This window comes from Camarhynchus parvulus, chromosome 1, assembly GCF_901933205.1.
Source record: "Camarhynchus parvulus chromosome 1, STF_HiC, whole genome shotgun sequence".
Taxonomy (NCBI): domain Eukaryota; kingdom Metazoa; phylum Chordata; class Aves; order Passeriformes; family Thraupidae; genus Camarhynchus; species Camarhynchus parvulus.
Genome location: NC_044571.1, coordinates 114192899 through 114208132, shown reverse-complemented (window position 1 = coordinate 114208132; position 15234 = coordinate 114192899). Strand labels below are relative to the sequence as shown.

At 55.7% G+C, this 15234-nt stretch overlaps 3 protein-coding genes across 11 annotated transcripts in view; 1 reads left to right on the top strand and 2 right to left on the bottom strand.

Moving 5' to 3' along the window:
• The window catches only part of FAM168A (family with sequence similarity 168 member A), a 123753-nt gene extending 121574 nt beyond the window's left edge, over positions 1-2179 (top strand). For all 5 annotated transcript variants that reach the window (XM_030962903.1, XM_030962887.1, XM_030962895.1 and 2 more), the window contains 2 exons: positions 1301-1430; positions 2088-2179. In XM_030962903.1, the coding sequence (XP_030818763.1) occupies positions 1301-1413 (113 nt within the window). In that variant the 3' untranslated portion in view covers positions 1414-1430; positions 2088-2179. The remainder of the gene's footprint in view (positions 1-1300; positions 1431-2087) is intronic.
• Positions 2180-5764: 3585 nt separating this feature from the next.
• RELT (RELT TNF receptor) lies at positions 5765-14157 on the bottom strand. Of its 4 annotated transcripts, none has more exons than XM_030962847.1 (11): positions 13637-14157; positions 10319-10410; positions 9985-10077; positions 9667-9821; positions 9495-9580; positions 9093-9326; positions 8873-8953; positions 8703-8784; positions 8444-8629; positions 8252-8373; positions 5765-7667 (listed from the first exon to the last, which is right to left on the bottom strand). In XM_030962847.1, the coding sequence occupies exons 2-10, from the start codon at positions 10346-10348 to the stop codon at positions 8286-8288; spliced, it is 1035 nt and encodes a 344-aa protein (XP_030818707.1). In that variant the 5' UTR covers positions 10349-10410; positions 13637-14157; the 3' UTR covers positions 5765-7667; positions 8252-8285. The 4 variants fall into 4 exon arrangements, with proteins under 4 accessions (XP_030818707.1, XP_030818690.1, XP_030818699.1 ...); XM_030962830.1 differs by lacking the exon at positions 13637-14157 and adding an exon at positions 12797-12891; XM_030962839.1 differs by lacking the exon at positions 13637-14157 and adding an exon at positions 11923-12392.
• Positions 14158-14245: 88 nt separating this feature from the next.
• The window catches only part of ARHGEF17 (Rho guanine nucleotide exchange factor 17), a 29097-nt gene continuing 28108 nt past the window's right edge, over positions 14246-15234 (bottom strand). For both annotated transcript variants that reach the window (XM_030962809.1, XM_030962817.1), the window contains exon 21: positions 14246-14967. In XM_030962809.1, the coding sequence (XP_030818669.1) occupies positions 14777-14967 (191 nt within the window). In that variant the 3' untranslated portion in view covers positions 14246-14776. The remainder of the gene's footprint in view (positions 14968-15234) is intronic.

Sequence of the window (15234 nt, the reverse complement as noted above, 5' to 3'; positions counted from 1 at the left end):
GCCTGTTCCTCTACATTTTACATGCAGATTCTAACTGCAATTAATAGCACATTAAGTGAGATAGGGGCTGGTTTTATTTTTTCCAAAGCCTGTATTTTTCTGCTTAACACTTTGGAGGAGGAGACCTTTGGTTTGGCTCACTCCTGCATCCTTAGATATATTAGTCTGTATACTTAAATATGTTGTTCCTTCCTCTGTCTGTTACGTAAGTGAAGGAATAACCAAGTTGGTTCATCTTCAAGTAGTTGTATTTCCCTCAAGCTCTTTTTTTAGAGACACTTATGGTCATGTTTTGTTTGACAAAATGAATGTTAACCTTATTTTATCTATCCCAGTTCCTCTACATTTTACATGCAGATTCTAACTGCAATCAATAGCACATTAAGTAAGATAGTGTTTGTTTTTTATTTTTTATTTTTTTCCAAAGCCTGTATTTTTCTCCTTAACAATTCTTGGGATTGTATATTGAATTATGCCAAGAAATGCATCATTCATCCTTTTGCATCTGCATTAGCTGTGAAATAGGAGTCTGTAATGGGGCACAATCCCTATTCCAAGCAGAGATATTACAGCCTGGATGTGACAAGAACCACTCTGAGAGATTTACTGTTGCTTATATTAAGAGAGGATAAATGTAATTAATGCACGTGGGATGTGTTAGAATTTCATAAATAACATTTGCAGAGAGATACCCAGAAACTGAGAATTTGGTTTGAGCACCCAGTTGCTCCCAGAACAGAGTAGTCCAGGGCTGTGTCCTCCCTCCCCATGAAGGCACTGTGCAAATTCTGACCTAAAATCCCTCTGTTGACCGGCTGCAGACGTAAAAAAAGGCTCATCTCAGTTTTCCCTGGAGATCTGTTGGGTTTTTTCCTCATCTCTCTTTACATCCCTCATCCCTTCCAGTTTGTTTCAGATCTGTGCAGTGATTTGCTGTCCCAGTGCTTTCAGCAGGTAGATGTCAGCAGGTTGTGGCCAGCTTTGCTTCCTGTCTTTAGGGACAAGGAACACTGGGAAAAAACAAGGAAAACCCTTAAGGTTAAGAGCCAGAGGTAGCATGGAAAGTCTGCTGGAGCTTCAGGTGTTCTTATTCTGTTTCTGGTGCTGGCTGATCCCAATCACGTGGGTCCAACACCTTTGAATCAGGTCTGGCGGGCAGAAGAATTATCTGGGAAAAGAGGAAAGGGAAAAGGGAAAAGGGGGGAAAAGGGAAATGGGGCAGCTGGTGCTGTCCCTGCCCCACTGTAGGCATGGATGCCGGCTCCTCTGCTCCATGACAGGTGTTTCCCTGTCCCTGCAGGAACCTTGTTGACCACCCCCCAACACACCGCCATCGGAGCACATCCAGTGTCCGTGCCAACGTACAGGGCTCAAGGAACCCCCACCTACAGCTACGTACCTCCACACTGGTAAACCACTGGCCAATCCATGTGAGTGCTGCCTCCAAACCCCATCCAGCCCAACCTTGCACACTTCAGGGGCTTCTCTGGGCTCACAGGGAGGAATTCCTTCCCGGTATCCCATGTAACCCTGCCCTGTGGCAGTTTGAAACCATTCTCACTGCATTCCCTGACAAAGAGTGCCTCCCCATCTTTGTGTCCCTGCAATATTTCCTTTCCCCTGCTGGGAGATCAGGCTGTTCATTAGCACCGGGGTTGCGTGCACTGCCTGTGTGTTCCTGTCATGCCCGGGATCCCAGAAATCCCAGCTGCTTGTTCCTGCAGCCCTTGGCCCGTCATGCCCAATTACCAGCACAGGCAGCTGATGGGAACACGATGCTGCCCATGGAGATCTCATCCAGCCCCGGGGTTATCTAAAATCTCTCTGTGCCACACAAATTACACCGGGCTAATCCTGCCCCTCCCAAATTGGTGTGCAATTAGCAGGGAGCAGCTCATCTGCATATTTGTAATCCTCTGCGTTGGATACCACCGGGCGAGCTGCTGCTTTCCCAGCTCCCTTGCCTGACAAATTGCCCACAGGGATGGTTAAATTCCATATGGATCAGCTCCACGTGGTGCAGGGGTGCAAAGAGGAGGAGAATATCCTTCTAACTCCCTGTTTTTAATGTATTTGCTGTCTTCCAGATCCAGAGTCAAACATTGTATGCAACTACACAAGTCTTACATCGGTGCTGCGGCCGCTGGGCTGCAGCGCCTCGTCTGTTTGCAAGAACAAAGAAAAAAAAAAGTGCAAGGGTCACTTTATGCATTCTTTAGTGGTTTTTGTAAAAGCTGCTTTTTCTAATCTTCTGCCTCTTTTTTTCCCCCCTTCCTCCCCCTCCCACATGAATTGTGTAACACACATACTGACACTGAGCAATAGTCGAGTTCTCTCTTCGGTCCTATCGTTTGAAAGCTCAGAATCTTCACTTTTCCAGCATTGCCCAGCTGAGTGGTGCAAAGATCCCCCCACTTCTTGTTCGTTTGGGTTCTTTCTGTTCTTTTTCTGTTGTCGTTGTTGTTGACAAGAGCCTAGATTTTTTTTGGCTAGTAAGAGTGGTTGATGTTCAGGGTACTATGTGAAAAGCACAGCGCTGGTAGGCAGGCTTATTCTGATTTGGTTTGGGTATTTTTAGTTGAAGAATATAAATTATTCAATCTTTCATAACATATTACAAGAAAATTGGTGTCTTCCAGATAGCTGTCGTGATAGATTATAAATGCATTATCTGCAGTGGAATTCTGAACTCATCCCTTCTTTTTGTAGGAGTAAGAGAATATAAATATAATTAGCGACGTAACACACTTGTCTTAGGAAGCATGAGGACTGGTCACCAGCGGGTCTTTGGTCTGCTTTTTCCAACTGGGCGCACAGATCATGGGTGATGGGATGGGAGCAGCAGGAAGATGCATGACCTGGGAGCATCTGGAACCCCTTGGGAGAACAGGATGCTCCCCTCAGCCACCTCCTGGGGCAGTGTGAGGGAGAAGGAGGCTCCTTCCTGGCGTGGCTGCTGTTTGCAGGCACAGATGTGCTGGGCAGCTGCTGAGGGAAGCAAGGAGATGTCCAAAGGTTGGGCTGGAGAGCTTCTCCAGGTCCAAGGGTTGATCTGGGGGAGTTTCTCTCAGTTTAGGGTTTGGTCTGAAGAGCTCCTCCAAGTTCAGAGTTTGGTCTGAAGAGCTCCTCTAGGTTTAGGGTTTGGTCTGAAGAGCTCCTCCAGGTTTAGGGTTTGGTCTGAGGAGCTCCTCCAGTTCAGGATTTGGTCTGAGGAGCTCCTCTAGGTGTTTAGGGTTTGGTCTGAGGAGCTTCTCCAGAGTATGGTGGTGTAGGAAAAGAGGGCGTCTGGTTGGTGGAGATGAGTCTTCAGTGCAGGGTGAGGGGAAGATTGGTGGCTTCAGCTTGCACCCATGGTGTTGGCAGGGCTGAGACCAAACTGCACTGCCTCGGTGGCAGTTGAGGTGTCCCCCTCCCATTCTTTGGGTTACAGCTCCAAGACTTCCAGGAGAAATGTTCATCCAAGCACAAATACCAGCACCACGGAGAAAGGCCGGGGAGCGGGATCATGTCTGGCTGCTCTGCTTGGAGAGGTGGGAGAGGAGGAAGCAATAGCAATAAACACGTCGCCTCCTTCATGGGAAGGCACCTGAGAAGAGGTGACAGCAGGGAAGGTGATCCACAGTTGGCATGGACCAGGATGGGGGACACCAGGCACGCAGAGGCTGTGGGCATCAGGGTCATTTTGGGGGGGTTTGGCTTACCCAGGGACATGGGGACAGGAAGCTGGTGGCATCCCCCCTCGGGGTGTCCAAGTAGAGCAATAAGTTGTCTTGAGGGCAGCAGAGGCAGTTTGGATTTGCAGACAATGCTTGTGGCCAGTTTGTTTTTAAATCCTTGTCGCTAAACCCAGCATAGAAACAAGGTTTTTGGGACTTTTTTGGGTTTTTTTTTTTAAAGACAAAAGCTTGGTTGGGTTTTGATTTTTGCCTCAAGTGTGCCAAAAGCATTCCATGCTCTCAGTGGAGTCTCCCAGCTTGGCTTCTGCTCCTGGAGCTCCTTCCCTTGAGCATGGGGCAGGTGGGGAGTAACAAGCCTAGGGATCCCAGGAGGACTTTCCCTCCCACTGGTTGGTCCCAGGAGTTTGTCAGGTTGGGTGTTGGCATTGGCACTTCTGTTTGGGGTTCATTTGGTTGATTCTGCTGGTTTTGAAGGAAATCTAGAGCAAAGCTCTGGTTGACCTTCTCAGCCTCGAGAGGAACAAAGTGGGGGAAGACTGTGCTGTGGGGTGGGGAAGGGGCACCCTTGGGCTGCACTTTGGGGTGTATTGAGGGAAAGGAGAAGGAAAAAGAGAAAAAGAGCCAATCATCAGTGGGTTCCCCATTTGGCTTGGCAAAGCCAAGGATTAGTAAAGAGCAGCAGGACCTTGGGAAATAACACCAACACATCATCCTTGCACTGTTTGTAGCACATTGCAGTTAAACCTGGGCCAAAAAATGCCCAGATCCTAAGAATTGAAGAGTTCTGAGATCCCCTTTTCCCTTCTCATTTGACTTTGTGTTACACACCAGGAGCTGTCTGTCAGCATTGAGTCAGGTCTCCCCACGTAATGGCACTCTGATTTCTGGGGTCCCTGAGCTTTGGGATCCCAGCCTGGGCTCTGCAAACGACCTGAACCAGCAGACACCATCCCACCACTGTCCCAGACACCCTGCACCACTTTAGGAACCACTCCTAAAATTTTGGCCCGTGTGTGGAAAGGAGATGTTGGGCTTTCTCCTGGAAGGAAAAGAAACATTAAAGGTGGGGGAGAAAACCCCAGAAGCTGAACATGGTGGATCACCCAGTGTTCCCACTGACACAGGGCAGCTGGGTTTTAATTCCTTTGCTTGGATCAGTAGCAGATCCAGAGCTCCTCTCCCATTCTTCCCAGGCAGAAATACTCATTAACCAAAGTGTGGAGAGGTGAAATATTTGTTGGGCCAGAGGCTTCAGTGAGGACATTTGGTAACCAGCCTGAGCCACTGTGTGGAACCAGGGCCACCACAAAGCTCTGGGGCCACCACACGGTGCCAGGCTTGGGTAGCTCCTTCCCAAGGTGGGGAGATGCTCCCTGCCTTTCCCTTGATCCCACGTCTTTCCTTTGGTCAAGTCATGGCTTAACTGAGGGTCCTGGGAAGGCCACAGTGGGGGACACTGATGGGGGCCACCTGCTTCTCAGATATTTCATTCCAGCAAAGCTTTGCTGATGTTGGTTAAGGAAAAGGGATTTCCACAGTGAAGGATCACACTGGGCATCAGTGGGAATGAGCAGGAGGGGTTAAACCATCCTTAGCAGCCACCGAAGTGTCTGAGATTAAAATTCCAGCTAAAGAGGAAGGAAAAATAACTCTGAACCATTAACCCATCCCAGACCTTACCTTTACTTCAAAACACAAGCTGCAATGCAAGATTTGGGGGGAAAATAGAATTTTAGTGGTGGTGGTGACCCCCAAAGCCCAGGAGCCCCTTGAAGCCTGAGGCCATCATGCCTCCAAGTGGCTGAACCCTCCAGGCAAGGATTTGCTACTGCATTTTATGAATAATAAATCACTCAGTTCAGCATGGTTGCAGTTTTGGGATGTAATTCCCGGGAAATGTTATTTAAGGGGTTTGTTTTAATGAGGGATGTTCAGAGCATCAGGTTTTCCTCCAGCCACCAGCATCCCACTGAATCTGGTCCTTCCCAGAGAGACCCCCTGACTCTTTGCCATCCCCTCTGGGAATGTGGGCATGATGTGGTTCCCAGCTGGAGGGCATGAAATGGGATCCTGGTTTTTCAGCAGGGTGGGAAATAACATTTGAGGCTTTATTTTTGGTAAAATCCAACCAGCCAACAATAGCAATAAGAGCTGCTGGATACCCATAAATCCAGGTATTTTTGGTTTGTTTTTTTTTTTTTAATTGCCAGTATTTTCAGGCCCTCCAGCTGTGGTGACCCGCTGCCCATCTTCCCTTCACTTTGCTCCCAAGCCAGGATCAGCCTCCAAATATTTTCTCTGCCGTGTGTTAGCATTCGCTTAGGGGAAAAAAAAGAAAATAAAGCTTGTGATAGAGCTTGGGAGGGAGGAAATCCTTGGAAAAGGCATTTCTGTGGCATGTTGCACCATGGCACTTGGAGATTCTCTGGCAATCAGGTAAAAGAACTTGTGGGAATGTTTGCAGGGCAGGAATAGCAGAATTTGTGGTTTGACAGGAGCGATTCCCACTTGGAAGCGCTCGACTGTGCTGCTTGTAGGGAATAATCTTGATGCAACATGGCCACCTGCAGCCTCCCCTGCATCCTCCTGCAAGAGATGGAGCTGGGACATGGAATTTTCCAGGGGGAAGAGGGGTTCAGGATCAGGGGAGGGATTTGTAGGGAAGCATGGCAAGGTGCAGGATCACACCCAAACCCTCCCATTCCCACAACACGGCCTCAACCCACACCAGGCTCCCACCCCTCCTTCTATGTAATTAATTTTAAATTGATTTCAACCACCAGACCAGCTCATTTTTAAGTATTATTGGACCTCTTAAATAAAAATAAATACCAAAAAAATAATTCCCTGAAAGAACAGCAACAAAAAAAAAATTTAAACCCAAGAGTAACCACGTCTTCCAAGTCTACATCTCACAGGTGTGAAGGGAACATGGCCTTGGACTGATGCCCTGGAGAGCCCCACAGCCTCAGTTTGTCCATCTGAAGTGTAAATTTGGGATTGTTTTCCCATTTGTTTTCTGTTCTGGTTTTGGTTCTGAAGATCAGGTCGTGATCTCCCTGACAGATTTCAGCCAAGAGTTTGTAACTGTACGATATTTACTGTAAGATGTAGAACATTCGATAACTATTAAAATGTTTCCAAAAAAATTAAATAAATAAATAAAAGAGCCCGAGAGGGTTTGGTGGTTGGTTTTTTGGCATGGTGATGTCGTGGGGAGGGGAATGGGACCAGCCATAAACCCTTTTTTGGGTTGGTGGTTGAGGCTGATGGTCTCCAGCCCAACCTTGGGTGGGTTATCCCAGTGATCCCAACACGGCCAAGCCCGCACGATCCCATAGAAGCAATTCCAATGGAAAGCGAAATGTGTCATCTGCATGGTGAGCATCACCACCGTGTGCTCCTGAACTGGGACTTTGGAAAGAGGATGGATGGATGGATGCAGGAGACCAGCTTTGCCCAGAGCAATCCATGCTCCAGCTGGGCTTTTGGAAAGGGAGGAGTCACTCCATGATCCAGTGATTCATTATCCTGTGATGCTGAGTGCTGGCACCAGGTGATGGAGGGAAATCAGGAGTTCATGATGGTCCTGGAGAGCTCAACAGACCCAGAAGGTGACCGTGAAATGGCATCCAGTGCCCTCTGTGCTTCCATGGAGCTGTGTGGTGGCATCATGGTTCCCAGAGATGATGATTCCTGTGGCCACCACCCCTGGCATCGCAGCTCCTGGAGTTACCTTCTATGAGGCCACCACGCTGTGGCCACCACCAGGCCTCAGGGACAGAGAACCCTTCTCACCAGCCAAGCGAGATGCTGGATTTGCTGCTCTTGGACATCTTGGTGGCAGGAGCAGGAGCTGAGCTGCCACCTCCAGCACGTCACAGCTCCGAGCAGGACTGGCTTTCACACAACACCCGGTGTCCTCCACCCCTCCACGGGGTTTTTGTGGGTGTCACCGACCCCCGAGGCAGCCCCCAGGCCAGGTGCCTGCTGTGGAGGACAAGGGATGGACCACAGGTGAGCCTGGATTGGCCCCTTTGCACCAGCCAGGGTGGCAGGAGCCGCTCGGTGTCACCCATCCACGGCTGTCACTACCCAACCCAAATCTCCCCTGGAGAGAGGGGGAGATTTTGTTGAGGCTGTTCCCTCTCCTCCTGTCCCTGTTCCCTGGGAGCAGAGCCACAGTGTCCCCCCTGAGCCTCCTTTTCTCCAGGCTGAGCCCCTTTCCAGCTCCCTCAGCCTCTCCTGGTGCTCCATTCCCCTCCCAGCTCCGTCCTCTTTCCTGGTCATGCTCCAGCCCCTCCATGTCCATGTCGGGAGGGGCCCAGGGCTGGATGGTCACAGCAGCAGCAGCGCTGCTGGAGGAGGGGACACGGGGACGTGAGCGAGGGCACGTGAGCCCCTGCAGCTGCCCATGAGTCAGGGAGCAGCCCCTGGCCGTGCCAGCCCGTGCCAGGCCCTGCCAGCACCCTGCAGCCAGGGACACCCTCCCTCCTGCCTCGCTGTCCCCACTCTGTGTCCCCACACTGTCCATGCTCCATTTCCCAGCCTTCAGAACTCCTTTGTCCCCTCACCTGGTGGGGTCCTTGGTGCTGTTCCATGACGGGGTCACATCCCGCTGCCCGCGGGGAGGGGACCACGGAGGGGCTCCCCCCCAGCCTCGCTCCTCAGCTCCGGGATCCGGGACACCCGGAACCTGTCGGGGATCATCACGTCAGCCTGTCCCACCCTGCACAGGGGACACACCAGGGGCTGTCCCTGCTTACCTGCCGATGGAGAGGATGGTCACCTCGCTGGGATGAGCTCCGGGTTTGGGGGCTTTGGCAGCACCGAGCGGTGGCAGCACCTCGGGCCACTTCTGGTCGCAGCGGGCACACGGGGCCGGGCCCTGCACCGTGTGCAGGTGCTGCTGGTGGTGGCAGGCGGGGGGAAACTGAGGCAGAAGGTGCAGCCTGGGGAGGGGGAAATGCCATCAGCATGGTGGGGGTGCTCCCACCATGGGGGGTGCTCAGGGCAGCCTCTTACTTATTGAGGGGGGCACAGCTCGGTGGCATCAGCTGCTGCCTCTGGTGCTCCTTCAGCAGCTCCTCCAGCGCTGCTGCATTTTCTGTGTGTGACAGGACACCAAGGAGCTGGGGGTCACGGGGCTCTGGCCCAGGTCACCCAATCCTGTCCCTTCCCGGGGAGCCCCTGACCTTTCTTCTCGGTGATCAGCCGCACCAGCACCCCGATGGTGTCCTCGTTGGCATCCTCCAGCTGGTAGATGGAGCTGGCACCTGGAAGCAGAAGTTAGGGAAAACTTGGTGATGGGGGATGAGGCACCCCAAGGACAAGCAGGATGCCCTGGGACAAGGACAAGAAACCACAGGAATGGGCTGAGCAAGACAAGATGGATGTGGGATCACCAGGGCTCACCGGTGCCGCTGGGCTGGGGCTCCTTGCTGGCAGTGCAGTGATAACCCTTCTTCTTCAGCAGGTTGCAGACCAGGATTCCCAACAATCCCATGGCACAGAAGACCGGGACGATGGTCAGCACGGCTGCCTGCGCTGCTGCCGCCTCCTCCTCTTCCTCACCCAGCAGGGTCACACGTGTCCCGTTGGTTCCCGGTGTCCTGCCCGGCATTTCGGGGCTGCGGGCTCGCCGCCGGCCTGCAGGGAAACAGGGATTACCCTCAGACAGGGCCTTTGTTGGGATTATTGGGATTAAACCCCATTTCCACAGGAAAGCAGAAGCCGCTTGTGTCGTGAGCAGAGGTGTCCTCAGCTGCCAGGACATCCCAAGGGGGACACACATGCCCAGGTGGCTCCAGCACCCACCTGGGCACCCCGGGGTGCTGCGGGGAGCAGCAGCGCAGGGCAGGCACCGGCCCCGGGGCTCCGTCTCCCCTCCGGGGCTGTGGAACCTGCGGGGCGGGACGGGACGGTCAGCACACGGCCCTGGAGCCCGGGCGGGGCTGGAGCTGGAGCTCGGTGTCCGGGCTGGGCTCACCCCGGCAGGCAGGCTCCGCAGCGGCTGTCGCTCGCCGCCGTCCCCGCTGCCACCAGCACCCTGTTCCCGGCCCGGCACTGCGTGTGAGCGGCGCAGGACGCGGCCCCCAGCGAGAAGGTGCCGGGGGGACAAGCTCGGCACGACCCCGATGGATCCTGCGGTGGGGGAAAGAGAGGAGGTGAGCGATGCGCAGGTCCCGCAGCCACAGCTGGGCTCGGCTCAGCCCGCCGGGCTCGGCTTACCCCGCCGGGCTCGGCTCAGCCTGCCAGGCTCGGCTTACCCCGCTGGGCTTGGCTCAGCCCGCCAGGCTCGGCTTACCCCGCTGGGCTCCTCTCCGGGCGGGCATCCCACCGTGCCCGGCTCCGGAGCGCCGCAGCTCCCGGTGCTGGTCCGGGCAGGTCCGCTCAGCACCTGCGGGGATCGGAGCGCTCAGTGCCGCCCCTGCTGTGCCCTGGTGGCACGGTGACAAATGCCACGCTCCGGCTTGCCCCACAGCCAGCGGATGGCCCTCTCCAGCGGGGTGAGGGATGTGAACTCACTGGATGCGCCAGGGCGGATGCAAACCCACCCCCATGTCCTGTATGGTGGTGGGGTGGTGGTGGAGCATCAGAGGAGCAGAGAGATGGGATGGGACAGACGAGGCCATACTCACCCCCAGCACGGTGACAAGCCACCAGTGCATCTCACTCCTCTTCGTCACCTGCTCCTCTTCATCACCTGCTCCTCTTCATCACCCAGGCAGACCTGCCCAAGAGGGAGCAACAGGGTTGTCATCCAGGGAAAGCCCCACTGGAGAAGTAATTTGGGGGCCCTTTTTCTCCCTTTCATCCCTAAATACCCCTACTGCTGCTGTAGGGGTATTTAGGGATGCTGCCTAAATACCCCTAACAGCAGCAGTCCTGAACCATCCCCCAGAAAATTATTTCAGAGATTTTATGGAATGGCCAGCATCACTCCTTCCCTTGGAGGTCCCAGCTCCGTCCCAAAGAGGAAAGGGACCAACCTCACACCATTCATGCAAGGAGCAGATGATGCTAAACAAAGTTAAGGAAAGGTTTTTTTCCTGCTCTGGAGGAAATCCTTTTGCATCTGTCACAAGGAAATGAAGACACCAAAAACAATTTTAAAATATTTAAATAAAAACACGAACAAAACAAGAGGTGTTTCCCAGAGCCTCATCCCCCCTCTTCGGGCTCAGCAATTGGTTGTTAAAATTAAAATCTATGCTGACAGCACAGGGGAAGGAAGGAAAAAATAAATAATAACCCAAACCCGGATCCAGCCCCCGCATGGAAATCCTGCTGCCCGCATGGAAATTCCCCCCCCCACCCCCACCCCGGTCGTCACGGTCCTGTGAGAGCCCTGGCAGAGCCTCATTACAGCCTGGGCCTGACGAGCTTCTCCTAATTAGTGGCCAGCACCACGCCGAGATGCAGCTAATTACACGTGAGGGGGGTTCTGGGGGTGAGCCGGGCGTTTATAGGATGTGGGTTGGGACACCCAAAATGAGCAGGACCCAAAATGAGCAGGACCCAAAATGATGAGCATCCTCTGTACTCCAGTTTCTCCCAGTACAGGAGCACTCCCACAGGATGCCAGCACGGAGCCAGCCCAGCTCCTGAATCCCCCAGGGATTTGGGATGTGCCCCCCAAGCACAAAGGGATGGTAGTACCCTGTGCAAGCTCTCCACCCTATAATCCCATAAAACTCGAGTTTAAACCTGATGTGCAGCATTTTAATTCTCTGGGGGCTGTGCTCTTCAAGCATTTTGGGGACACACTGAGATGTCTGGGGAAGAAATGGCCTCAGGAGGGGACAGGAAGGTCCCACTGTGGCTGAGGGACCACGAGCATTCCAGATCAGCATAACTGGATCTTAACACCACCAGGAGCAGGGGTAAAGCTGATTTGAGGCCAAGCTTAATCCAGGGATTAAGGGCATCCCTGAGATGAACAAAACGCTGCCACAGGGATGCAGGAGGTGCAGGGAGCAGAGGGTGCCAGCTCCTGGTTGGCACTGGAGCTTTGCCCAGGGCTCAGCACCCGCTTTTGGGGGCAGCTTGGGGTCATCACAAGTGGGGATGGGCTATGCAGGCACAAATCCCCAGCTGGGGATGCTGGGAAGCCCAGCTGCCCTGACACACTCCTCAAACTGACAGAATTTGCCAGAGGAAACTAAAAAATAACCCCACCAGCGCCAGACCCGGCTGTTTTTGGGGACACTCCAAGCCCCGAGCCCCACCAATGCCAACACACCAGAAGAGGAGACTCGGTGTTGGAAACCTCCCCAGATCCCTCCGGATCACATGAGCCGTTCATTCCCAGCTCCCCGGAATAGAATCTGTAACCCAAAACTGCCCGCCGCGATTCCAGCCAGGGCTTCCCCTCCCCGAGGGGGAGCAGGGTTTCACCCGACGGCTCCTGCGGACAAACGGAGGGAAAAAGGAGCAACTGTTCGCAAAAACTCCGGGGAGCAGCTGCTGGAGACAGCCCGGGACAAGGAGGGGATTGTCCGGCAGATGGAGCGAAACTCGGCATTATCGCACTCCCGGGGGAACGGCGGGAACGAGCGGGCAGCCACGAAATTCCAGCGTTAAAGTCAAAGCATCCCCAGGGAAGCGCTGGGGCGGCGCTCGGCCCCGGCAGCGGCACGTCCCGGCCCCGCAGCATCCCGCAGCATCCCGCAGCATCCCCGGCCCCTTGGCTCCGAGCCCTGGGATTTTCCAGCTCCGGCAAAAAATAAAAAGGGAAAAAAAAAAAGAAAGAAAAAGAGAGACCCGACACTGCTGCTACCTTTTTCCCCAGCTGAGTATTCCTTAACCTACTTTTCCTCCTCTCCACCCCTTATTTCAACCTACTTTGGCGCTGCAGCAGCCGCAGCCTCCCGGACCCGCGGGGCTCCCCCACTCCCGGCGGGGCTCCCCCAGTGCTTTAGGGATAAAACGAGACAAAAACACCGCGCAAAGCGGGGCTCGAGCACCCCAAAAAGCACCAGACCCCCCTCCTGGCACTGCCCTAAGGCGCGGAAACCGCAACCCCAGACCCCGCATGGGAGATTGGCCGTTAAATGGGAATATCCCGGGCAAAGGGGGGGTCCCTGTCCCGGGGGGATCCCCTGGGTGTCCCCTACCTGTCCCCGCCGCGGAGCCCCCGGGCTCCCCCCGGGGCGGCCCCGTCGCTCCCGCCTCCTCCCTATGAATGAACCCGCGGGCGCGCGGCTCGCAAAGCCCGCCCCGTTTCGTGACGTCACGCAAAGAGGCCACGCCCCCTCGACGCTCGCGGCAGCGTCACCTCCCGGCCGCGGCGGGGACTGCGGGAAGTGCGGATCGCGGCCGGGGCGGGATTTGGGATGGGCTTTGTGCCCCCCGCGGGGAAAACGGGAACGACCAGGGCGGGGTGGGTGTTACCTGCCCAGCAGGAACTTAAATTAACAAGAAAAAGGGCTGGTTTTTCTTTCTTCCTCATGTGGGCTCGCATGGGGCACCCCTGAGTGCTGCGCCCCGCTTTCCTACCTGTCCTACAGCGCACCTTGTCCTGTTCCCTCGGGGACACAGTGGGGACACCCGGTTGCCATCAGGCCCCCTTCTGTTCCCCTCGGTTTTCCCCAGGATGACCTGGTGTCCCCTGTTGGGCCGTTTGTCCACCCAGGGAATGCCACGGCACAAGGGAGGAATATCCTGGTATCCCCCTCAGGGTTTTCCAGGACAGAATAACTGCACCCCGATGGTGGAAACAGTTTCTTCCTCCCACCGGCGTCTTCATCACCAGTGGCAGCGGTGAGTGGTGGGAGCCGTGCCCCTCCTCACCCTGTCCCTGCCGCCCCATGCCGAGGTGAAGGACGAGACCACGCTGGGATCGTTCTGCCACGGGCGACCTTTAATAACAAAGAGCCCCCAAGTGACCGAAATCCCCCCCACCCCTTTCCCAAAATATCCTCATCGTCTCCCAAAAATAGCACACGCCCACTCACCCCGCTGACGGACAGACGGACGGCTCCATGTGGGATGGCAGCATTCCTGTCACTCACCCAGCTGTGTGGGATTGGGGACACCCTGATTCATCCCTGCCACCACGCTTGTCACGTCTCCCATGGGGACAACAGGGTGTCCCAGTCTGGGAGCACTGATCTCGCCTGGATCCTGGGGTGAAAGCAGGAAAATCCGGGAGGAAAAGGGCACAGCGGGGAGGGCTGGTCCAGCACAGTCTCGTTTTGAGGGTGCCCCACATTGTAAGGGTGGGGGGACAGCCCTGGCGGCTGAAGATGATTGTTCTCATCCAGAGACGCTTCACACGGCAGCGGCGCCTTCATCCCGCTTCCCAGGCTGCAAAATCCCGCTGGGAATCACAGAGAAGGAGGGGGGACACCCAAATTTCCTTCCCTCCTCCCCTCCATCAGCTCCCCCCTCCAGCAGCGCGCTCCAGCCGGGTCGGGCTCTCCCTCGGGACGATGCTCCGGGAAGTTTTAACCCCTCAGCTCCCGAATGGAAGGACTGCAACGCGGCGATGACGCCCCTGAGCCCTCCCCAAACCCCCAAATAAATAAGGATGTTTATATATATATAATATATATATATATTTAAAACAAACGAACAAACGAACAGAGCTGTCTGGGTGCTGGCGATGGAGCGAGCGGGTTAGCAGGAGGCCCGGGCCGGGGGGGACACCGCGGGCGGATCGGGATCGGGATTGTCCCTGGGCTGGTCCCGCGGCGTGGCCGGGGGTCCCGGGGGCCGGGGGGGTGGCGCCCCCCGCCCCGTGAAGCAGGCACACACAAAACCGGAGAGCAAGGCAGGATCCTGGCTGTCGGGCATCCTCCGGCCGCTCCCCAGAGATGCTCGGTACCCTCCTCCTCCTCCTCCTCCTCCCGCAGCGCCTTCCCGAGCGAACCCCCGCCCCCTCCCCATCCTCTAGAGCCCCCCAAGCGCTGCGGGTCCCCCCCCGAGTCCAGGGGGGCGGCGGGGGGAGCGGGGCTCATCCCCCCAGCCCCGAGCACACAGAGAGCAGCCGGGTCGGAGATGAGAGGTGCTGGGGCGGGGGGCGCTGGGGAGGGGGCCGGGAGCCCCTCTGCACACAGGGGGGGCCGGCGCCCCCCGCTGCTGGCCCGGGCAGGTCACGCTCTCCAGAGGAGCAGGTGGTTGGTGCTGTCGTCCCTGCCCACGGTCTCGCTGCTGCTGGTCAGCCGGAAATCCTCGTAGCCGTCGCCGCCGCTGATCACCAGCATCTTGGGCTTGGACAGGGCCAGGGCGGGGGCGCGGGGCCGCGCCGGGTCTCGTTTCTCCGCCTCGCTCGCCTTCTCGGCCCCTGCCAAGCGCAGAGCCCCCCAGACGCTGTCACCTGTGCGCCCACAGCTGCCCTGCTCCCCACCAGAACACCTCAGCATCGGCCCTCTGCCGCCTTCCCAGGAACCACATCCCGGCCCCAAAAGCCTCCTGTCATCCCAACAGAGCCTCCCGGCCCAAAGTGGGCCCCTAAATTAACTCCTCCATCAAAACCGCCAGCTCCCATCCCATCTCCTCCTCCTCCCCATCCTAGCCTCGCCTCAGATCTGGGTGACACCGTGGGAATTTG